Source organism: Chroicocephalus ridibundus, chromosome 2 (assembly GCF_963924245.1).
Source record: "Chroicocephalus ridibundus chromosome 2, bChrRid1.1, whole genome shotgun sequence".
In the NCBI taxonomy this organism is placed as follows: domain Eukaryota; kingdom Metazoa; phylum Chordata; class Aves; order Charadriiformes; family Laridae; genus Chroicocephalus; species Chroicocephalus ridibundus.
Genome location: NC_086285.1, coordinates 134,749,049 through 134,774,794, shown reverse-complemented (window position 1 = coordinate 134,774,794; position 25,746 = coordinate 134,749,049). Strand labels below are relative to the sequence as shown.

The 25,746-nt window shown below is 38.6% G+C and overlaps 1 protein-coding gene across 3 annotated transcripts in view; it reads left to right on the top strand.

The window, feature by feature from the left end:
* JPH1 (junctophilin 1) overlaps positions 1-23,387 on the top strand; it is an 83,739-nt gene extending 60,352 nt beyond the window's left edge. Inside the window, exons 4-6 of one of the 3 annotated variants that reach the window (XM_063327066.1) lie at positions 12,137-12,798; positions 20,705-20,800; positions 22,685-23,387. In XM_063327066.1, the coding sequence (XP_063183136.1) occupies positions 12,137-12,798; positions 20,705-20,785 (743 nt within the window). In that variant the 3' untranslated portion in view covers positions 20,786-20,800; positions 22,685-23,387. Of the gene's footprint in view, positions 1-12,136; positions 12,799-20,704; positions 20,801-20,967 lie in introns of all 3 variants that reach the window. The other 2 variants (XM_063327069.1, XM_063327068.1) reach the window with 2 other exon arrangements.
* The last annotated feature ends 2,359 nt before the right edge of the window (positions 23,388-25,746 follow it).

Here is a 25,746-nt window from a genome sequence, read left to right as displayed (position 1 = left end):
CCCTGTATTTTTAAAGCAGTAAATTTTAGGTCTCTTTGTTTTACTCCTGCTTTTACATCTTTCAAGTTCATAGTTTCAAGTGTTTTTTCTATAAACACAAGGTGATGAATCCCTTTGAATTATCTAGAGCTTAAGTAAAGCAGTAATGCATATATAAATCTGTGACTAGAATCATTAGAGTTAAAACTGTCTAGTTATTTCCATGTTACTTTGCCCATCTAAATCATTCCAATGTAATTTCAGTTGTTTGGTGACATACATATATTTCATGTCTTCCCAGTATTAAGCCTTATTGGCACATTCTCCACAAGTTTAAGAAGTGCTGACATCTAGAACCCAAGCCCTGGCTGCATATCCTAGGGTGTGCTTTTTTTTGTAGTGGAAGAACGGAAGGTGTTCAGCCAAAAACAGTGCAGGCACTGTTTCTCTGACAAACAAGGATTTTAAAAGAGCCAAAAGTTACAGAGCTTTGGCAAAAATTTCACTCGCTTATTATATTTACTAAAGAGCAAGATCATTGTATTGAAAAGCATCTGACAACTATGAATGATATTTTTCTCCTCCTCCTAAAGACTCTAAATCATCTCATTTTGTGGTTGTTTCAAGTTGCTTGTGGAAGTGGTTGCAGTTTTAATCTGAAGCTGTTTGATCCATATCGGCAGAGCAACTAACATAATTTCAGTAATTTCTAATATCTGTGTAAACTTGCATATGTGCACAGGAGCTTGAGGGTTGGTTTGTGTAAGAAATTTTGTTTAAAATTGTTCTCAGCATATGATACAAAATTCCACAAAGATAATCAAATGCAAAGAAGAAAAACCTACTGCTTCCTCCATACTTGTATGCGGCCCAAGAGGCAAAGTATCTGATACAACATTGGGCAGTCTGTTACCACTGGGAACTGGGATACTTACATTAAAAGTTTTGATGTGGAATAGAAAGGCAAGCCCTGGACTGCTATGCAAGAGGATAGAATATACTAAGAGAACAATGAACAATAAATATTCAGAGCCATAAGTATTCTGGGTTTGATGTAAAGCATGACTGCCAAACTAGTTTCAGTTTTGATCCTGAACTTCATCAAATATGGTGCATTTTCCTGTTCAGCTAAAAGACATGACAGTTACTAAAGTATAATGTTTTCAAAAGTAGAATCAAATGTGTTTAGATAATTTTCCTGTCTGATTCCTATAGGAATACTGGAGGTTGTTGATGAGAATAAAAAAAAATAAACGGAAGTGAAAAAAAGAAGGGAGAGAAAAGGAGAAAAGTCTAATGAAATGATAAGGAATTTGATAGTCATCTCATTTGACTTCACTAATGGCTAGCCAAATATCATGGATGATGTGTTGTGTATTTGTATAATATGGTGAACAGCATATTATTTAAATCGGCAGGTAATAGTGAAGTGGTATGTTGCAAACACAAGCCGCAACAGAGAAAGTTCTCAGTAACGTTCCACATATAGCTGAAAGTGAGTGCTACCATTTGCAGCAGCGATCACTCACGAAACGCAAGCCAGTTCGCAGAATTATCAGACCTAGTATTTAAACTGGAGACAGAGCCTTGCTCCTCAGAAGTACTAGGAGAAGTCCTGAAGGGCTGACAGACTCAGCCAGTTGGGGATGAGATGTGAACCTGCTCCTGTTGAGGTCAGTTGCCAAACTCCCATGGAGCAGGATGATAGCCATGCACTTGAAATGCGATACAGCAGGAGAAGCAGCTAATACTCTGCCAGGCTGTGTATGCAGAAGAAGCACGTCATGGAGAAGAAGGGTAATGGTCCCTTCCCTGCATGATCCCAGTGACACCGAATCTGAAATATTGTGTATAGCTTTGGGCATCATCATATCAGAAAGATGTGGACATGCTGGGAGAAATGTAAAGTGTGGATTCCACTGGGTAAAGGCAGCTTATGCCACATTAACAGTCTCTTTATATATATACACAATTTATCTTTTCAGAGAATATGCAGTTGTGATGGGAACAGAATTACAGCCTTTCACTTCTGCCCATCCTTCACGATAGATATAAAGAAGCTTAAAGAACGCTACTGCTGCAGTTAACATTTGCTGAATTTTCCAGTGGATTTTTTTCTAGTTTTCAGAAAAATGTTCCCATGATCAGAAGTTCATGTACCATTCTTAATAATAGCAGTAAAACATACAGTGACGGTAGGCTTCAGTCTCCCTCATGCCCCAGTGCAGCTCAGCCAAAGTAAAGTAGGTTCTAGATTTTCTGTGAAAAAGCTAAAAACTTACCTTCTCAGTTATCTCACATTAAGTCGCCTGCAGGCTCAGAAGCATTCAAGTAGATTATAGTATGTGTAGTATTTAGCCAGGAGCATTCACATTAAGTACAACACGTGTACATTATCTAGCCTGGAAAAATGGGGCCTGTCCTATATACAGGAGCCATATGCAACGCCATAGAATCTTGTCAGATATTTTCTGAAATTCTGTCAGTGTTCATCAACAACGAATTAGGGTAAGTAAAGCAAGCCCTGATGAAGGTTGGTGGTCATGAGCAGTTTCTGTGCCCATAAGCTGATGTCCCAGTGAGGTGTTAGAGAGGGCAGCACAGCGTTCATAGGTAGGATAAATCTGCTGCATTTTTCTCATGGTAATGAATCCAAAAGTATAAGGGCCTACATGCTGTAGTCTACTATGCACATAAAATTACGAGGTTTGTGCCCTCTTTCGCAAATGTCACGGCTACTTTAGTCACCTAGTAACGCAGTCACAGAAATGGAGCAGAGATTGGATTCAGAATAAATACGTCCTTCTTACTTTGTACTGACTACAGGCAGTTTTTGAGATTCATCAGTCTATTCTTTCCTGCCTTCAGATCTTTTGGTGTGTATATGCCTACTCTATAATGATGCGTTTGGAAACCTTCTGAGGAAGAAAGTCTTACTTTTAGGGGTTCTTTTATCCTTAATGATTTTTTACTTATTTATTGGAGAATACAAAAAATGGAAAATACAAAAATACAGTTTATGTATTCTGTTCAGGTATGTTAATGGTAGGATGACTCAGATTAATTTCAGATTTGGAGGAACTGATAGGAAGGGAGAGAAGAGGCAGTCTGGTTTTCATACAGATAGGAATTACACTAACATCCCTGTTTTGTCGTCCTACTGCTAGACTCACAACTTGTGATGTGTCATATGATTGGGATTGTTTGGTGCCAGTGGATTTCTTTTCTTCTTGTCATTGCTGTTGCTAGCAACTCAAGCCCGTGTGCTTGAGTCGGCGTTTTAAGATTTTCAAGAAGTTTCTTGCAGCGCTGTGAGATAACATAATGCCATATATTTTGCAGCAAACAACTGTGTGAAATGCAGAGAGACTAGCGGTAAAGTAGTTCACAGGCCACACCGATAGCTTTCTTGTGCTGTGCAAACATCAGAGCAGAGTAAACACAGAGGCATAAGAACTAGCCTTGGGTTTGGCCAAAGTGTATGCATGTCTCTGTATGTGTAGCTAGTAAATAACTCAGCACTCTTGATCTTTGTCTAGTCCATGACAGGAAGCATTTGATGTGTGTTTTGAGAAGGCCCCGTAGTTTTCATTGATGTCAAAACCAGGAAGGGAAGGTTGCGTTTAAGTTTGCATTAAAACCTGCTGGTATTCAGTGATGCTACCTTTTTAATGTTAGTCCTAGGTGGAAGATTTCTGTATTCTAACATTTACATTGCTGAATGATGATATAGCTTTTCAGGTTGTGGCAACAGTAGAATATCACATTATGTGCTATCTTTGTCTTATATTTTTAGGTCATGTTGGTAGTACATGGTTTGAAGGACAGCAGGCTGCCAGATCAAATCACAACAGTTCCATAAAATAAATACACGTAGGCATCATTCCCCATGACGTTCATGGATCTTGTGAGTGAGTAACTGTTGGCACATGCTAGTTTCAGTGTTGCCTCCAGTGCAGAAGGAGAAGAAACGCTACCAGGAGCTTAAGGAAGCAACAATGATAACAACAGATTGAGAAGGCTTAGAAGTCAAAGCTGGAGAAAATTTCAGCGAAGGGAAGCTATTTTCCAGGGGAGGATGAGGAGGAAATGAGGGTTTTAGAGTAAGAGAGAATAAGGAAAGATTACAAAGCATCCCAAAGGGTAAACATATTTTAGAGTATTTTTGGATTATGCAAAACATGCAGTCTTCTCCTTGTTTACCTTGTATTTTGCTTTCCTAGGCAGCCATGGTACTGCCATGCCAATGTTAGTAAGTCCAGAAAACAAAAAGACAGTATTGTAAGGCAGCCACATGGAAGTTAAAAATTGATCCAGGAAAGATTTTTGATTTGCCCCTTGCTAGGGAAGCTGCTTTACGAGCTTTTAAAATGTTGATTGTACCTCACCAAAATGCAGTTGCCATCAGGGGCTAAAAGTTAAAGCAGGCATCCAGATTTGGGTTTCTTTTAAATCTCACCAGATAGTGTCAACAATCCCTTACATTTCAATTCTTCTTTCTCTTTTCTGGTGTGCTTTATTTTTAAACTTTAGGAAATGTGTGATTTTTTTATCAAGTACAGTTAAGGAGAGCTATTATTCCAGCTGGCATAACCAAGTTTAGATGCAGCCAAAACAGGGCAACAGGGCCTACATATGTCATTTTGAATTAAAGAATTATTAAATAACATATATATGCATCACTACGAGTAGGGCATTTCTTTTTAGGGAAATCTCACCTCCAACCTGGCAATCAAGTCAGGTGCCCATTTACTGTCTGGGGGCCAGAAATCTTACGTACCTTGCTGCACATGGACCCACCCATGAAGCAGCTGCACCATTCCACGTCCTATTGCTGGGTCACTATATCCCTCAGATGGATACTGCAGACGTCTGGGATGATAACCGCTGAAACTACCATATCTAAGTCAGGCAGAAATGATTGCTCAGAGCCCTATGCCTCTTTAAGCACCTTACCTTATATCCATCAATTTCTCCATGGCTGTAATCCTCACCCCTTAACTTCCAGCCCCATTCAGTCCCAGTTCAGTCTGCCAAGGTGGCAGCCAGGGCTGCCAAACATTACTAAAACCATAACCGTATCTCTGCTCCGCTGAGTTCTTCAACACATTTTACACATGACATTGCACAGCCTTCCATTCATTTAGGCTGAATTCCAGCCAGCAACAGTGCAGTTAAAAGCTGGTTTGTTTTTTTTTCCTGTTAACATTATAAGCTTCAGAAAAATAAGAATAAAACAGAGGAAGTACTAATGACATTAATTATAGTTCTTCCCCCCCTACACATCTCCACAATGAAGCAATAATAAAAAACCCCGTCTTCCTAAAATTTATTGAACATAGTTATTTGCAGTTTTGTAATGACTCATCAAATCACTTCTTTTAGCAGACTGATAAATTATTATTTTTATTTCCTTCACCTACAGTTACCATCCTGAATGCTGAGGAATTATTATAAAATGCATGTCCTATCCTGACAAATCCTAACGCTAGAGCATTTTGGATGCTCGCAGGAAAAAAAGATACTACAGTAATTGATCCTCTAATGGGTCGCCAGGCTTTCCAAGTTTTATTAATGTTCATCAGAGTAGCAAATAAATCTTATTATGAGAGCATAGGTACTGTTGCCAACAGTGATACGTTAGAAAACCATTGATCACATCAGAAGATAACAAACCGCGTGGTTTTCACTGACTTATTTCTCAAACAGTATATAGCAACCTGTAGTACCAACACAAAACTCTGTATTTTCCTTTTTTTAGTACAGCGCATTTAAATACAAAAGACTTCAGCTTTTGCTTCAACGATATCATACCCTGGATTAGTACTAAGATTTAATGTACAGTAAGAAACTTACTCATCATTTACTATTTCCTTCTCCCGATCTTTGAATTCTGATTCAGTAGACAGTTCTCAGCTTCTCCAGGAAGATGGCATTTCTGAAGGAAGATGACAAACTTAAGGCCAAAGTGCTCTGTTGGCTTTGGATTACTCAGAAAACTTGCACTCCATTCCTAGTTTTGACAAAGGCTTCCTGTGCAACTTTAGGCTATCACTTTACTAAAGATTTAGCAAAGCTTTGAGCCTGACAGTGCTTTATTGACAGCTGACCGCCCCATTCAGAGAGATTATTCAGATGAAGCCTGCGCTTTGGGTCATGATTTCCCTTTGGTTTAGCTCCCTCGTCTGTGAAATGGGCTATTGGTATAACCTTTTTGCTATCTTTTGTATTGTACTTAACTTTTCAGAGCAGGAATTCTGTCTTTTTTGTAGAAACATTCAGGAGTTTAGTAAAAAGGGACCTCTAATCTTGGCAGGTTTGCTTATAGACCGCAGTGGCCTGCTTGAGCAAATAGCTTTGATCTTGTCAGCATTACCCCACAGTCAGTCAGTAAACCTTGCAGCGAAGATTGAGAGTCTTTCTGCTAACAATGCATATGTGCAAACAAAATTTAAGGAGTGAAGTATCTGCTTCATGGATGGAATTTATCTGTAAGTACAACATAAATTTTCTTGTAATCATGAAATTATAATGTCATTTTTTACCTGCGTTACTCTTTCTATTATTTGTTAACTCTTTATGTAGCAGTAAAGATAGTTATGTTACATCCCATACTGTGTACTCTAGTTTAAACGACAGAAATAAGCACATGCTTACCTAATAATTACTTAAATAGTATCTTCTGTAAATATTATATTCTAGAGCCTGCATTAGGGGCATTGCAATCCTTTTTTGCTTTCCAAAGACATAAAATTGTAATATGAAATGCTTGTTTTTCATTAATTGTAAGAATCGTAAGGCTGTGGGGCCAAAAAAGTGGAGGAAGTGTCATGAAGAAATTATAAGATGTTCATAAAATTATTGATAAGTTGGGGTTTTTTTCTTAAGGAGAAGCTGTCTCCATATTCTGTTTCCATATATTAAGATGGTGGTTTTGCCAAGTTTTTCATTTTCCTCTGAAAAACAGAGAGGACACGTCTGAAGAACAAAATCAGTCTCTACAGTAAAGAACACATCAACGCCTAGGTTTTAATTATGGTTTTGCAAGTTATGATGACCTAATTAAGCATAGTCTCATTGTTAATGCCAGGTAATTCCCAAATTAGCATTTTTGCACAGGGTATAATTACAGCTTAATTACATGCAAATAACTTTTAACTGATTTAAAGGTTGTGGCTAGGCCTTCACAAATTGGAGGGGGAGCAGGGGAAGGAGGATCCTCACCTCTTGTGCAGCAGCCAACCAGTTTACAACTGGGAGTACTGATCCGCCACAGGGACTGGAGGCACCGAGGTGACAAGGCTGATCGAGTCCTGTAGCCTGTGCTTACCTATAGGGTCTTACAGGAACCTACTTCAGTCATGTAGAGTCCAGGGCTGCAGGACTAGGCATCCCCTGTCATAGTACGGTGAGAGGCTCTCATCTGTATTGCAGAGTGTCTCAGGCTTAGCCCAGAGAAACCCACTCTCCCAGTTTTTTTTCCTTCTCATCCTCGTGGAGTTTCTCACAACATTCCCTCTAAGACGGAATGCACCTGGCACCGCGAAAATTTTTCCTGTGGAAATTGTTTGCTGATATCAACAGAATTCCCTGTCTTAAATAATTTTGGTTCAGAGAAAAGCTTTTAAACCTGAGCGCCCACTTCATACTTCCTTTTTACATGTGGACCAAATAAGATGTTATAACGTGTCCACAGTTGGACAGGAGTGCGTGGAAAGTTGCAAAGGAGTAGAACGCAGTGGATTAACTCTTAAAGAAAATACTGCTATACAGAACTAAAATGTGTTAGAATATAGTATATTTTAGTTTTCACAGTACTATTTTTAATTCAGTGTTCTGGTGTATTTTAATTATGTAAATTACTAACTACTCTGTTACTTTATAGTATTAGAAAACTAGAGAAGTGTTCCTGTATTACTTAAGAATTCATTGTCCTGCAGTCGTGCCACAAAACATCAGAATTTTTTATTTGGTTGATGTGCCACTACAGAAATCCTTTTTGCCAGTTAAAAAAAGTATTAACTTAATTTTGAAAATATAGAAATCATTATACTAAAATGAGGCAAAAGCTCATTAAATTGTGGAAATCAGATGTATGGCAGGTTCATCAGTTAACGTATTGACTATGGAATTCAGAATTGCTCCTTGAAGGATCACCAGCCCTACTGCAAGGAGTCCTGGTGCCTTCAGCGCTTCCTGAGTCCCACCCTCATTCAGTCCCACCCTTTTCCCATATCCTCATCTTTCCTCTTTTGCAAAGAGGCCAAAATCTGTGAAACTGGCTGGATCGAATGGGCAGGAGTATCACCTGAAGCTCACATATATAAACATATATCTACGCCTTTTTCCTCACTATCCTAGGTACATTCTGCAATCCCTCTCAAACCTAATTTTTCATCTTGAGCTGATAAGGCACAAGATCTCTTCTTAGCCTTCTTGGGAAACACTGGCTGCATTTACAGTGCCCTGCAAGATGACATTTTCAGACACTGCTTGAGCCACAACCCTGAAACAGCGCCATGCTGCCAATGTGTATACCTCACTAGGCCACGGGGGAAAGCATGCGACTGTCACCTCCCTAAAAATGCTGTGGCAGAACCAGGCCACCCTTCTCTTCTCATTTACAGGGCTGGCCATGCTGTCACATCACTTACTGGAGCCCTTCCAGGAGGAAGGACACATTACACAAGAAACTCCACAAGAAATTCTAGATTTAGAACAACTATGAGTGTGTTTGCAACCAAACCAAAGCTCCCCTCACCCCACAGCCATCAATGAAATGTCGTTCAAGCAGACAGTATGAGGCTCTATGTGCATACATCACACACATACACACAGTCCTTTGGCTTTCAGAGGCTATTCCTCCCAAATACTGGCTAGCTCACACTTTAATGGTGCCATCCAGCTGCTGTGTGAACCAAAACCTCCCCATGGCTGACCTGCAGCCAGCAAAGGTGCCTCAATTTTGAACCGACAGTAGCAGGGCCAGCACGCCACCATAAGAAAACACACGGGTTCACCCACAAAGAAAGTTTATTTGACATGGTTAGAAAACGTTTCTTGGTGCTGCTTTCCAGACCAGGTTCTCCGTAGGCACTCAGACATATCATGTCTAAGAATATATCTACTGGTTGCTTGAACTGCATACTAAAAGAACAGAACTTTGTGTTTATTTCCCAGGCAGATAATCTCATTTTACCTTCGTCCCACCCTCAAATCCTATTCTCTTCCTCATTAGGATCAGGCAGCTGAGAAATCTTGTAGGATCAGATGTTAGTGACTCCCTAAGCCGTGGTTCCTTTAAACTCATGCTGTAGAGTGTTATGCTGAAGAAAAAGGACTCTGTTGCCCATGTCTGTAGTGTTAGTTAATGAAGGGGACAAGGTAAGTCCTGACGAGTATTCTTAGTCCTCAGAAGAGAGCGGGAACTGTGTTCTTGCTGCTTGGAGTCAGTGGTTCAGACAGGTGCATAATGTGATTGTACTGAATACAGTGAACAGACGTGAAGAAAGTCCTTGGACAGTCTCCAAAGCTAACTTCAGCACAGAGCCAAGAATTTGAGTGTTGGAAAGACCTGCCTGGCAAGACTGGAGGCAAGGGATGTATCTCTAATAGCCATATGGGATGTACTGGGGGGTGGGAGGGAGGGCTGCTGTGTTACGCTAAGGCAATTGCTGAACGTCTGGTCAGACACCCTCAGATGTTACTTGGATGCAGATCTCTACAGCTTTCTCTGGTAGGGCTCAGTGTTACTTAGCATCAAATATTGCCAAATACCCAGTAAAAATGTGGCATTGTTAGCCTGTTGACACTTAACTTTGGGAAGCTCCAGTTAAGATGATATTTTTGTCTTGGTTTAGGTTTTTTGGTTTTCACTCTAACAGTCTTTTGTGGAGACATGGGCAGCCGAGACCTGGCTCCCTTCTTGTTTCAGAAATTCCAACACAGTTTGGAAGTCTCAGGAGGAGACAGAGTCCCTCTGGCCAGCCTTGGGAGGCCTTTAGTTGATTGCAGGAAACAGTGGAGAGGGGTGACATTTGTGAGGCCCAGATGTGTTCCTTGTGAAAGTGTCTTCAGTCCATTAAGTGCTGTCAGATATTAGTAAAAGTCATATCTTTCTGTATACCGGCCAGTGGAGAGCTCTCACGGGATGTGGATTTCCTGGGTAGATGAGGAACAGATCAGGTGCCATTTGAGCAGCATTTTAAGGCTGAAGAGATTCCAGTTGGGATGCTTTCACCACGGCAGTCATAAGGAGCAAGCTAATGTGAATGCGGATGTGCCCATAATAAATAATCATTGCAATTTCACAGCTCCTTGGCTTGAGCTTAAAGGTTAGGCAGAGTTCTTTTAGCTATCCTTTTCTCTTTACACCCCTAATTATATCCCATGTGAAAATAGAAAAAAGCGCAAGTTCATGTGTGTTAAAAACCCTCAGCATTACCTTATGCATCTCAGCAAAGATGGAAGGAAATTCCGTACATGATGGAGGATTTTTGTGAATGGTGGTTGTAACTGTAACTTCACATATGGCAACTTTTAATTTGGATTGTGCTGCCTTTCCCTTTTACCAGGAAGATTATAAAAAGCCGTAAGACCCAAGCCTCTGGTCCTCTACCTCTGTGCAGGCTTAACTCCTCAAATCTTCCTCCTCAAATGTCATTTGAGAACAAATCCTGGCTTGTCTACGTCCAGCCTTCTTTCTCAACAGCTCCCTGCTTCCACGCCTGGTTTTCAGAGACGCCAAAAACGTTGTGATTTTCCTGCTCAAAAGACATTGCATGCCGAGTAATTCTTCTTCTCAGCAATGCTTACTTACCAGATGACTCAGTAACTTCCAAAAACTTCATGCTGCTCTTCCTTCCTCTCATCTTAGCGCTGTGTAGTGATGCATATGCTTCTGGCATCTGTAAAAACACTGTATCTGCCTAACACAGCTAGAGCCTCCTTTAAACTCAAAAGTAGAAAAATGTGTGCAGACATTCTTCTCCAGGCACAGACTTTCTCTGTGACATAAAACACAGATGAGCCTCACTTACAGAAGATAAAAAATAAAAGGAAAGTAGTGGTGCTAGCAAAGGGAGAAGCGGAGAAACAGTTGCAATGTATTTGGCAGAAGCCGTTATTGAACATACAAAAAGATCAATGCAGTTCTTTGTTCACCGAGCTCCCCAGCTTCTGACTTCTTACGGGACCTGAACCTGGAATCTGGGATGTGGCCTCTAGGAAGAAAAATAGAAAACACTGCCCCACAATACAGACAAATTTACAGCAATTTTGTTTCTTCAACAGAGCGTTTGTTCAAGTCTTAGCATTGAACTGTTAAAACAGGCAAGCAACACCTGGAGCAAAGCATCTCAGCCAGCTTGTCTTTATGCCTGCACAGAAATGCTCCTTGATAAGTGAGTCCTAGTGGCAAATGTGCTCATGGGTGTTTAGGATTTGGGGGGAGGATATTCTTCATACTGGCTGCTCTGTAAGTATTTCCCTACTGAATGTGAGAAAATTGGTCTTCCTAGCTTCTAAGCAGAATTGTGTTACCTACTAGAGTGGTTAACCTGAGTCTTCATATGAAGTGATCAGATTAGGAAAACAAAGACAGTTTGAGAGAGTTCAAGGTGCATATATATGTATATAAGGCAAGCTAACATGCACACAAAGGGAAAAAAATGTGATTCAAACCCTATTTCCTGTAGGTTATAAGGGCAGAAGAGGTGTTTCATTCTGATGGTTAATTACTTCCATGTCAAACAGATACTATGATCGCGAGGGTAGAAGTTAAACAGATTAGGATAATTAAGCAGAACATACTCAAAACATGGGTCTCAGAAGAAGAATGATAGATATGTAAGGTAAGTCAGTCTTCCGTCTCTTACGCTTCACTCAGAGACAATTTATGTCCTGTGATTGACCGTTTGCAAAGCTAAAGACATGAAGTGACTGAACCAAATTAGTAAGTAGTCCTAACAATTAGCAAAAAGTACAGTAACTTCAACTACTGAGCGATTCAGAGTAAATCACTACAGATATCAGTGAATTTTTTATAACACCCACCCCTGCCAGCATTTTAGCAAGGCAATCCATCCCAATGCAATAGCCTTACTGTGAAGTTTTACTTTTATTTTATTCATAATATTGATATTACACTATTTTTCAGGCCCTGATTATATCAAACAAAAATTTCAAGAAGGAATGGAGGTGAAAGAAAAATCTGAAGAAAAAGTTCAGGAAAAACCACCTACCCCAAAAGAGTCACCTCACTTTTATCGAAAAGGTACTACACCCCCTCGAAGCCCAGAAGCAAGTCCAAGGCATAGTCCTCCTCTTTCTTCTGAGCCCTCTCCTTCAAAACAACTCAAAAGGCAAAGCTCCACTTCTGGGGCAAGACTCAGTCAAGAAAAAAAGCTCTTGGCCACTGGGAGTATAACACCCACAATTAACAAGCCTTTATATTCAAAAGCACCAATGAAGGAGGAGGTAGCTGTGAAACACCAGTCAAAGTTTTCAGCCCATCACAATCCCGTCAGCACAGAGAATGGGGAGCTGCATGATCACTACCATGGCTATTATGTAAAAACGAATCCAGCAGTGCTTCCACAGGAGCTCAGGGAAGAAGATGAATATGTCAACCCATCACCGTCAGCACTTGCACGGATACCACCCTCACAGAAGCCAAGTCCTGCTAGATCTGGGGGTAAGCCAGATGCCAAAGAAAACAAACCTGACACAAAAATTAAGAAACCAGAATTTGCTGCACCAAAGAACCCAGCTAATAACGAGTCACATTCAGCAGTGGAAAAAGAAGTAGAAAACAGCTCGGTGAGTACTGCAAGAAACCTTTTCACTTTCGCTGCCCTTTTGGCTCCTAGTGCTGAGCTTTGCAACCTAAAGACAGGCAAAGCTCACTTCTGTCAAATCTTCATCTGGATACGGTCTGCTAGCTAGAACCCACTGCACCAGAGTGGGGTGAGGAGCAAACATTCCAGTCCTTTATGGTATCCTTTTTGAAAACTGGGGAGGGATAGCTGATAACCAGATACTGACAGAAATTTGAAACGTGAATCCCTATTTCATACATAAATACAAAAGTGTGTTACTGTGTGTATGAGTGTGTGTATGTGTATATCTATCTGTGCATTTTGTGTGGGTGTGGGTACATACTTGCAGATATATGTGTATATATATCTTCCCCCCCACCCCCCAAAAAAAAAGAAACAGCGTTTATTGTACTTCAGTGGATAATTGAGCAGTTACACTCACTCTCTTCCCTAAAGGTCTACTTTTGACTACTGTTGGAGGCAGGATGCTGGCCTGTGGTTATGGCCCAGCCCATACGATGTCCCATTTTCATTTTCTTCTCAGTGTTGATTGTAGGCTCTGAAAACAGGCAACTTTTCATCAAAATACAAACTGTTTTAAAATGCATACTTCTAACAATGTTTGCATTTTACAGGGACGTGAAAAATTTGACTTTCTTTTTCATCAGGAAATGGAGAAGGAATTTAAAACTGTACATTCGGATCACTGTGAATCTGAATCTCATTATTATTTAGAAATAATAGAGGTATAAATAGTTATGCAGCAGAGGAAAGATGACTAATGGCATTTCTACTCCATGTTAGAAGGTAAAAGCCAGGTTATTGAATTCAGAACCTCTGATGATGCTAAAATTATTTCTGGGCCAAGAGAAACTCAGGAAAATGTTAGTTGTATATCCTAAAGATAACCTCTAGCAAATTAAGAGGCCTAGATCATTGTGATGCTGTTTTTTTTTAATAAGCATTGTTTCTCTGAATCATTTTTGCTACTCCAGTAGAAAAAGTGTCATTATTTATATGGGATAAACAGAATGCCCCATTTAATGAAATCCAGATAGCCTAGCACTGATGTTGGGCAAAACAGTTGAATAATTGGCACTAGACTTCATTAATAAAGAATTTAAAAATAAAGAGGTGTGAGAATTTCCAACCAACTGGCATTGTAAAAGATCTTGTCAGACAAGCTTGACATCTTCAGGTTTGACAGAGGAATCATATCCTCAGTCAAGAAGGTCATTTGATTTGCTTTTACACGGTTATTTATTCTGACAGGGAAGCCAGAGTAATGCAAAGGCTAAACGTCACATTAAAATAATTTTTTTTAAACTGAGTGATGGTTCCCAAAAAGTAATTGAAAAACATCAGCAATTATTCTGGTGAGGTTATTCTTGGATTAATTCTGATGCTCTATTTTATTAACATTCCTATTAATGACATGGAAGAGGACATAAAAGTGTTACTCATAAAGTTTACAGAAGACATAGAAACCAGAAAACTGATAAATAATGAAGACAACAGGTCACCAATGCAAACGGATCCAAATCACCTGATAAGAAAGATGCAAGTATAATTATCCATATGCAGCACAGCAAAATGTAAGATCATATATATTGAAAGATAGTTAATAGAGCCCGTCTGTGCAGGATCGGAACTGGAAAAAGCTGGTGGATCAGGAGCGAGAGAGGCAACTGAGCCTGAGCTCCCTCTCTGCTGCTGTTGTTCAGGGACGTTAATATAATCCTTAGATTTATCAACAGGAAAGATTAAGCAAGAGTACATGGGAGTCTGTTTTATCTGGTTTTGGCACTGGTGCAACCACTTCTGGAATAAAATACAGTGTCCATAAATCAGGGATTTAAAATGAAAAAAACCTTAAGGGAAAGCGCCACAAAGAGCTGCAAGAATGATTAAAATATATCTTACAATGAAATATTCAAGGCAAAGAAATCTGACACATTAAATACCTTTCTGTAAGTACACTTTATGAAATGGTTTCCCAGGCCAACAGGCAAATATATGAGAAAATCCAGCAGCTAGACAGATTTAGATAAAAGTCTTGTTTTAAGTTGCTTTTAATGAGATTAATTAAATGTAACATCAGTTTTCAGATGCTGAGTTTTCAGAGCCGTCACTGAATAGTTCGATAATGAGCATTTTGCCAAGATGATATCCTCTAGTTCAGCAGGAAGCTTATATTCTGTTTTGTGCGGATCAAAGTAGATGTTCACAGTGGTTTTGTAATCTGCAAATCTGTATTACAGCTGATATTAGCCTTTAACCTTTCAAATCTCACAGATATGACTCCTATGTAGGGTAAAACAAAGCTGTCAGGCTTGTAAATGTTGAGTGAGCATGCACAGAATTTTAGTCTGAATTGGAATTTTTTGTTCGGCTCTGGTGAAAATAAGTGGCTAGAAATAGTCCTTGTTTTTCCTACGTTCCATCCAAACCAATTTATGGTTTGGAGCTGAGGGAGCCTTCACCTTAAGAAACCAAGTAGGGCACCTAAACAGCAGTTTTTTGACCTTCTAGAATAATCAGGATAAGAACCATGAACCTATAGCCTGAGATCAGGAAAGGTGGAAGAGTGATGAGATATTGTACATTAGCTGCTGTTTGTTTACTGATATCACAGGTCATCTGGGAACTCTCCCTCTGCTTCATTTGGAACACACTAATTGCACTATTCTTATTGTCAGCATTTTGATAAGGAAGGCAGGTAGAGTTTAGGAACTCATATTTAATATAACAGCATTTGAAGATATATATGTAGATGTATACGTTTTTTCCAAAGATGTCTTATATATGTGTCTGTAAATTTGTCCTTATAGAATAAATTTCCTACATGCTTATTTCTTTAAAATGCTGAAATGAGTAAAAATCCTAAAACAATTAAAGCAGAAAGGAGTAGCCTACGGCCCTAGCAGAGTCGGGGAGAGACTTAAAGCGGAATGACTGTTAACACTGCCTGGAGACTTTTCTTTTTAATTTTCAGTATCGGCTTTCGAGTTCAGAACCAACAGTAGCCTGTTCGGCAGTGCTCCTGGACTGAGCTGAGTAGTGTGCTGGAGTTCCGCAGTGGCTAACCTAAGAGCTCGCGGTTTCTGAGGGGAAGCCAGATTAGCGTACTTCGCTCTATCCCAAACGCTTCTGAATGTTGAGAGACTTCAGAATTCTAGGCCTGCATTGGGGAATTACTTTTTTTTTAATCAGTAATTGCAATTGCTTTATAGTCATCCTGACAAATGGTTTTGTTGTGGTTTGAAAGGGAGTCTGACTTAGATCCTCCATAAAAATTTAAAAATATATTTGTGAAGAAATATAAGGAGAAAAGAAACTCTCACTCTTATGAAAAGAGAATGAGAAAACATTGTTTTGGGATACAAAATGAGTATAACATTTATTGAGCACGCCCATTAGTTTATCTGAAAGTGCTGTATATAATTGTGCCATGTTTTTTGCAGGTTTTTAGTGAGAAAGCCCTAAGAACGTAGACACAGGACGTAGGATTTTCAGTTCTTCCTTTCATGTATTTAAATCAAAGCCATTTCTCACATCTGAATGAAACATAAACTTTAATTTGTATTCAGAACTTTAAACAACTTCATTTACAAGAGAAGTCTGCAGTAACTGTTCTAGTAATAAAATTTAGTTTAGTTTTTTGTTAATTTTAATTAAAATTTTGGTAATAAAATTCCTGTTTCATATTTTCTGTGAATCTGCTACATCCTTAAGAATGGCACTGAATATCTGTAAGTTACTTACAGGAACAGTATTGATTCTCTAGGTGTCCCTATTTTTGGCATAACACCTGAAAAATATCAGCACACTGCACATATGCCTGACGTGTGTTGCCCTTGGTCAGGTACAAGCCCAGGCACAAGTCTTCTACTACATCATTTTTTGATTTTCTTGGTAAGGCTTTTTAAGCCACACAGAGCATTTAGTCTGGTTTTTACCTGCATCTAAAATCATTACATTTTGCTGAATGTTACCCAGTGTGCTTCTACTCTCACCTCTTTATTCACTTAACATCCAGTTAGTAAAGGATGTAACTACCGTGATGTTAGAAAAAATAGATCAGTATTTGACTGATCCTAAAAAAACCTCTGAGCAAGAACTTTATGCTAAATTTAATGGACATTCCTAATGCAATGGGATTACAAGACCAGTCTTAATACTTCCTGGCACTACATTTTAGGAAAATAACTTTCTTCCCTCCACAAATGAAAACTAATCATATGGTTATATTTTTAACTACAGAAGTGTCTGACTTACTAGAAGCTGAAAGGGCAGTTTTAAGCAGGACTGGAGTTTTTCTACTACAGCTTCTTTAGTGCACCTGTTCTAGTCAATCTTGGACTGTTCAGACTAATTTTGGCTTTTGCTATTTTGAGCCCTTGCAGGACACTAAAGTCTTATTTATGGTATTTGTCTTAAAGCATTGAATGCGCATTTCATAGGTGCCTACAAAACAGGTAGTAGTTTATTGCATAATAACCACGTGCTCCACAAATACTGTTTGATCATTTCTTAGTATATCAGGAAATCATGCTTTGGGCTGAAAGTTGTAGTAATCAGAAGAGGAAACAAAATGTACATAGCAGGCCTAAGGAGATAGGATTTACTTCTTTGTATAAAACATAGACTCATTATCATAAACAGATAACACATTGTTCTTTGATCATCTTATAAAATCAGCAACCCAGTTCTTAAGGTGTCATTTTTTTCTGTCTTTGTAGATGAGATCTCTTGATTCAGACCGTAGCCCCTACGTTTTTTAGCCTAATTTATCTAATGTTATTGTGGTGAGATTGCTATACCTCACTTGACTGACGGGTGCATCAATAGAGAATCCCCTCCCCGCCACCACGCTGAATTCTGTGAGACTGTGCACTAACGGTAACGAGTTGCTGTTTGAGCTGCAGTCCCAATGTGCCATTCAGGCAAAAGCTGTCTTGCAGCTATCAGGATGGTTTCAGGGTATATTTCAGGTAACAAATGAGTTCCTGGCTCCTGTAAAGTCCTCATAGGTCCAAATTTTTCTTCAGTAGTCGTAAATCAACTTGATTTCCATGTATGTTATTTTCAAATATGCAAAGCGTTAGACAGACAAATACCAGGGAATTTTAATGGTATGAGGCAATGATCTCCTTCACAGTTCCTTGCAGTTCCTGGTGCAGTATAACTTTAAAATCTTCATGTAGACCAATCTTCATGTGGACCTGATTTTGGTCCACAAGAAGTCTGTATTAGAATCACAGAATGGTTTTGGTTGGAAGGGACTTCTACAGGCCCTCTAGTCCATCCCCCCTGCCATGGGCAGGGACATCTTTCACTTGTTGAGGTTGCTCAAAGCCCCATCCAACCTGACTTTCAGCACTTCCCATGATGGGGCGTCCACAGGTTCTCAGGGCAACCTGTTCCAGTGTCTCACCGCCAGCAAGAAAGATGCTAAATCCGTATCTTAGTGGAAATTAATAGTGTAATCATGTTTCCTGTTGAGAGATATGTAACATTAGCATGTAGGTACTATTCTTGTTTGTTGTGAGATTCTGGGAATTTTTTGCGAAAGAAGTCATTAAATGGAAGGTTCACTCTAAGGGTGTTGACAATGACATTCCAAGACAGCAAAACTGAGAGATTCTCAAAGTAGCTGTTGTTTCAAGTAAATCGTGTGTTACTGCGGAAGGTCTTCCGATATGGCTTTCTTGCATAAATCTCACAATTGCCAAATGCCTTTGGTGGGAATCCTGGTGGGAACTTGGATTTCCTTCGCAGTAGAAAAACACAGAAGTACCCAAGCTAGCACAGTTTTGACTGTGCCAGAAAGAGAAGGGAGAAATTAACCTTGAATTAAACACTGCTACAGTGAGGCTGCTTACAGTGCTGTGGTCAGAAGCATAACCATACCTGGAGTCACACTTTCCTTTTATGCCTCTTCTCTGTCACCAAGTGTCTCATATTCTTTGGCACGTAGAGTCTCACTTCCAGTAAGGAAGGAACATGGTTCCACTTCTGTTCTGTGGCCCGATGGTTAAAACATACCCCTGGGGAGTGGGAACTTGGTATTCAAAATCCCTTTGACTAAGGTGACCTTAAACCTAGTCTTCAATTTCCTAGTGAATATTTTAGACATTCTGCCATTAAGCAAAATGTGAATGTGTCTGCCAATACCGTTACCCCTATGGCAATGTTTGCCTTGCGTCCTGGTAGTCTCAGTCATTATTTGAACTTGAACAGTAAGTTCCCCAGCGTGTCAACAGATGCCTCTCAATAGATGGAAAGGGAAATTCATGGCCTGTATGGATAGCGGTGCTGATTGGGTTTAGACTCCCCAGAGATTTAAGGAGTCATTTATGTCATATCTAATGAATGATTTAAGGAGTCAATTATGTCATATCTAATGAAATATACACCTTCTTATGCAAGCCAGTGATCCTCCTGTAGCTCAGAAGATAGTTTTCTGCAGACATAACATATTTTGTGACTTATTCAAGAACTTCACAGTCCGCATCTGGCCTGCCGTCTTAACTACTGTGTAAACGTGTGTTCTGGTATAGAAAGTGTTTAAAGAGACTGTTTCAGGATGAGGGTGTGTGATATAATAATGACACAAGTACTCTTCAATAGCTCCCCAGTTACACTGCTGCAGCAAATTAATAATAGCAAGTTCTTACACTTTAGCATTCCAGAAATTATATAGCTAACGTTAGCATTGTCATGAAACATAATGAACTTCTGCAAGGCGTGTCTCATGTAGAAAGTGAAAAAAAATCATGTCATATCTAATGAAATATACACCTTCTTATGCAAGCCAGTGATCCTTCTGTAGCTCAGAAGATAGTTTTCTGCAGAGATGTTTTGGTAGGTATTTTTGTGATTTAGGGAACTGTTCTCTGAGTGAAGAGTTTTTCTGTTTCTACTTACAGTAAACGTGCAACCTTAATATATAAGTATATACAAATCTCTGAAAATATATTGTAGTAAACCAAATAACGTTAAGAGAACAGAAGACTTGAGAATTTCCTTCTGTTCAGGACATTATTTTAAGTTGCTCATCAGAAAGCATCCATGTTCAAAAATATTTTTTTCCGGAACTGATGAAAAGAATTAAAGCTTTGTTCTCTGGCTTCAGAGAAAGACTAAAATTACATAATAATAATGTTTTCTAACCAAGTTTAGCTCTCGCGAGGAAGGGAAGGACTATTTTGACTTTTCATTTCTTCACTAAATAGGTCTATAAAATAAGGTTTTGTGACCACTAAGCGTCAGAGTAATTCAAAGCAAGTTTGTAGTTCTGCAGGTGTAAAATTGTTTTTAATCTGTAACGGAAACATTGCTAGGTTTGTTAGTGCAGTGGTAAGTACCATATTTTTTCCCTTTGGTTGTCCAAGACAGGGAATTCTTTTCATACAGCACGTTGTCATGCAAAACCCTTTTTCTGTATTGAAATGGGTTGGAATCAGGGAAAGAACCTGCTGTAAGGATGAGGAGCGGTGCTCCAGCTTTTCTAAAGTAGTTCAAGTTCTTTGTTTAGCTTTATTTTAAGCTGATAAGTGGTTTTGTGTTGATGGGTTTGTTTTCATTTGGTTTTGATGGGTTTGTTTTCATTTGTTTATGCAGTCATATTTGTCAGATGGTTTAATCTCAGTGTGATTAAGAACGGTGTAATAATACACTCTCGCCTGTATTTATCCAGCTCATTTTCACGCCGATGATATTTAGCCCACCTGAGCGCGACGGGTAATGGCGATGTTTCAGGAGGAGAGTCTGTATCTTTAATATTCGGGTAATCTTTCAGAGCGAGGTCAAAACAGGTAGAAGTAGCTAAAGTCGGGTCATGTTCATTGCTGTGCACTGTGACGAAGGTTGCATTAATTCTGATATCTTTATTTTATTTTCAGGGCCCTAACTCAGTCATGATCGCCCTGGTAATGCTGTTGAATATTGGTTTAGCCATTCTTTTTGTCCATTTTCTAACTTGATTGGAATTAGAAAAGGTAAGAAAGGTCTTGTTTTCCTATAAAAATCACCGTATCGGCCCCACCTCAACCGATAAAAGATTTAATTTCTTTGCATACTTTTAATGTTCCCTACTTTAATTTTAGCTATGCCTGAATGTGATTCAACATAGTTATTTAATAATGTAACTGTTTTGACCCTTCAGTGAAGTCATGACAACTAGTGGTGTTAGCCCACAGTTCTCTGCAGTTGTGTCATCAGCCTTTTAAATGGCACCTGTCATACTCAGACACAGGGAAGGAGGCTTGGAATTAGGATGGGACGCGAGAGAGATGAAACTTGGAAAATTCAGCCAGGGGCCCAGATCAGTTTCTCTGCTGATGGCTCGTGGCTTTGGGGTCCTCTGAAAGCTGAAGCAAGCAGCCATGTTGGAAAACAAACAAAATAATCTGCTGAAGCAGCCCCGCCAGTGAAGTGCGTTGGCTTCTCCATCTGTTCCAGCAGAGTGTGACTAAACTGGAAATGTACGGAGCTGCACTTTTTGTTGATGGAAGCTAACAGCTGCCTTACTATTTTACCGTCTGATGTTTTTAGTGGGGAGATGGGAAAACGACTGCCAGAGGAATGTGGTCAGAGGATTCTGTTGCTGTGGAAGTGATTCCAGCGTTCACTCCTATCTCATTAGAAGAAATAGTTAGCAGCATCAGTCACCAGTCTTATTCCATTACCTGCTGCTTTTAACATCTCCTGCAGTGTTCTGGGAGATCGAATTTCATTTGCCTGTGCATGATTCTGTTCATTCGTTGTTTATGAAATTTGATGTATAGCCGTAACATAGTGTCTAGTCCAGCCGGGAGAAAGCTACCGGTTCTGCCTAGCGGCAGAAGCGGAAAGCGAAATCTCTTTTTCTAATCTGAAGATAAAATTCTTAAATTCATTTTCCTAAGCCCAAAGAGCCATTTTGCTTTAAGGTTTAGTAAGTAATATACCAGGACTGCAAAATTTTAAGATGTTGGTATCTTCCTAAAAGTGCTCAAATGCTTAAGCCAACAGCAAGCAAAACTTTTCATAATAAAAGAATAACAATCTTAAGTTGGTATCAGCACATCCTAAACGGGAGGTGGAATATCAGGATAAGTCAAGAAAGATGAGGTACAGGGTTTGCATGTTGACTTTTTTTTTCTTTTTCTTTTTTCTTTTTTTTTTTTTTAATTCTGGTGCTGTGGTAATTGGTGATTTGAATTATTATGTTTCAACACTGAGGTATTTTGCCAGCAGTTAAAATAAAGTCTTGTCTGAGTGCACATTAATGCCAATGACAGTTAAGCTAGCTAATGCTCATAATAAATTATCAGAATTTTAAAATACTAGATTTGTGTTGAATACATTCAGGTAGAGCGTTTAGAAATGTTAAGTGATTGTTTATCGATTTGATGCCTTCAGTGTCTTTAAAGTCCATTTATAATTTTACCTCAGCATTTAAAAAGCCTCAAATTTTTTCATCTGGAAAGTTTGTCTTAAGTAGTTTCACAGCCCTTTGTTCGTATGATGTGATCATGTTTCTTTTTACGTGCCATTATACTGTAATTATTGTACCCTATATTAATCAAAAGCATGCTTTTTTACTGAAAATACGTGGTGTGATCATTTGGCAAGTAAATATTTTAATTTCAAGCTACAGAAAGCAAAGGGCTTTGTATTAGGGTTTATTTTATCTCTGTTAGAAAATCTTTCATACGATTATCCTTTTTGAACCTGTTTGTAAACTTTCTAAGTGTTTGCATGGTGTAATGGGCGACATTCTTGCAAAAGTACATTAGCTACCTTTTGATGCCGCATATTAAAGTACCGTAGGTGTGGACTGAATATTGTGCAGCGAAGCAGCTCCCAGCAGGGCAGTAACACCATGGTGTTTTTTACAGAAGTGTGTTGAGAATCCTGTGTTTTGACCAGTGTGGATAAAGAAGAAAGCAGAAAGAGAGCAAATGAAAATAAAAACGTGTATATTTATTTTTAAAAAGATAAAAAAAAAAAAAAAGTTTAAATTGTGTTTTAAATTTAGGAAAGTGATTTTTAAATAAGAACAAAATTTTAAAAGTTACTGCGTAAGCCTTGACATAATGGACGAAGTGTTCCATCCAACAGTGAAATCACCCCCTGTCTCCTTACGTGGAGAGGTAATTTTGTAACTGACGTATTTAATTCCTATTAAATGTTTATTTAAAATACTTTATGCTCTGGAAATAATGGGTAACAAAGCTTATGAAAATGTTTATAAATTTCAGTAAGCATGTTAGTACCATTTATAAATATGTATGATTTATAAGCTTTTTTAAAACAAAGCTCAAACAAATCGTTGGTATTTTTCTAAAATGTGCACAGCTGTATTTTACATGAAAGGCTATTTATAATTGGTTGTTATACTGTACACTACATTTTGGACAGCACAATGAAGCCTGCCAATGTACTTAATAATGTCATTTTGTCTATTTAAAGTTTCTTGCTGTCAAAGAATGAACTCTTTATCTATGAGTTTCTCTATTTATAATTCTTGACCCAAAATGTACAATGTACAGTTTTCACAACTGTATTTGCTCTAATAAAAATAAGTTGGTTATTAATAGAGTTTCAGTCTCATTTTTTCTGTTTGTGAATTACTTTGTTCACTCTTGGGAAACAGTTTTTTTAACAAATTCAGTAAACGAGGAGTGAAGCAGGAAAATGGGTGAAGTCCTGGGCCCTTTGAAATCATTGTGAGTTACTGCTTTCAATCAAATGATTCTGGGAAACAATTTAAAGTTTTTTTTTAAAAAAAAAGCTTCCTTATGTGTCTTCCTTTATCTTCTGATACAGGATTTTTTTATCTATAAATTTAGTGTCTTAAATTATACTCCTACTACAAGGAAAGTTTAATCAATCTTGTTTTAATCAGTGAGTGACTGGTCCATTAACAGCTGGTCCTGGAAGTGAATCGACAGCTTTTTTAGACTTCCCGCTTTCTCAAGGTCTTCGTAAGTTCAAAATTAACATGAAGTTTGGGAACCAATGTTCTACACAGAGAAGATTCACCATTACAACTGTCTGAAAGCCACCACATTTGCTGCAGAAGTAAATCAGCCGAGAATTTAATTTCTGTGATTCCTGTTCAGATTACTAGCCAACTGTCCTGAAATCCTAATGTTTAGTTGAAAAGGGGAGCAAGCGTTCCTAGTAATTCCTGTTGAATGAAAACATATTTTTAGACAGTGATTGGTACTGTCTTATTCTTTAAAATAATTCTACCAGCATGAACCTTAATTTTAAGAATTTATATTTTCTACGTGGTAACCCGTTCCCTAAAGAAAATTTTTGGCTCCTCAAGTAGAGAAACATGTGTTCTCAAGAAAAATAAATGAAAATAACTATAATGCCAGAAAATTTTAAAGTCAAGTTCACTGAGACAGCTCTTCGCTGACATTTTGTGTTACACGTTGTGTAACATGTTCAATAATGAAAGTAAATTTGACGTGAAATATTTTTTAAGTTCTGTGAATGTGATAATGTACATCGGGCATATATAAATCTTAACAGCATCAAGCAAAGGGTTTTCCCAGAAATATAACAAAAAAAATGTTTTCATAATCAGCTGAGAAATATGACAACTTTCCCTGCCCAGCGATGTTCGTAAATCCCCAAATTCAACATGTGCGTACAAATACAACATGTTTTTCTATGATGTCTGAAAGCAGATGGACATTTCTGCTCTGAGATCTTTTTACCAGTGGTTTATATCAGTTGTAAACTTACAAATGGGTTTACACGGGAATGCATCTGCTATGCCTAAGGGGGAAAAAAAAACACATGGAGACACAATGCAACTTAATGCTCCAAGATTTGCTCTAGCACGGAGAATTTTACCCTGCTTAAGTGCAAGGAATTCTGCTCCCAGGCAAAGTAGTTTCTCCTGGCACAGCTGTGTGTTTGCCCACAGATGCCAGTAGACAGCGAGCTCTCCCCTTGGAATTTGAAGTCTGGTTTCTTGGGCAACTCGGTTTATCTGATAAAACAGTATGTATGGTGTACACAGAAAAACAGGAAATTAATGATATTGAGGTGCCAAAGGCTGAAGAAAAAACTCATCTGTTATCATTGCTTTTTAGTGTATCTAGTCCTTTCTTTACTTAAAATATATATATAGTCCTCACTTTACTTTCCGATCAGAAAAGCAGTGAGGAACGCAAAGGATGCGGAATCTTTTCCGCATTTGTGTTCCAAAAGGAGGGATTCCGTTTGAAGGCAGAAATTTCCTGACACATGACTACGACTTGCCTTTCAGATACAGATGTACATTTAAAAAATCAGTAATACAACTGAGTGCTGACGTTAAAAGGAGTAAACGCTTCTTTACAAATGCTTGATTGAAAGTCTTGAAGTAGTTGTTAACTTTTAATGGCAGATTACATAGCTATTAAAAGCTCTATTAAGATGCAGTTACACAATATTAAAAGATTCTGACAGTAATGTAGATGCAATGACAAAAACCTGGAGAAATTCACTGCATGTTGAGCTACAGTAACATTCTTGGTTAGTTGTTATTAATAAAACATGGTTGTGAATTATATCGAAAGGGTTTTACTCATAGCTCATTTGAACCATTTAGTCAGGGGAGAGTTCTACATCCCATTCTCCTATGGAAATGTAATTCAGTAAACAAAGCAAATGAAGAGAAGGGAAATTAAATAAGCCTTTCAAATGAAGTAGTCTTCTCATTCTCTCATTTAATATTCACAGAAACAGGAAAAAACAGAAATTACGTTAAGTCTGAGCAAGAAGCTGTGCATGGCAGCGTGCTCTAGCTGAGCCCATCTCTCGTTTTTCCTACTGGACACACAAGCTGCAAAATAAGAGACATTACACCTCCTACTATTGTAGGAGGTAAAGATCATTTCCAAACACATCTTTAAGAAAATCTGTCTATAATGTCAATGGCTTTTAGGCTTGGAGA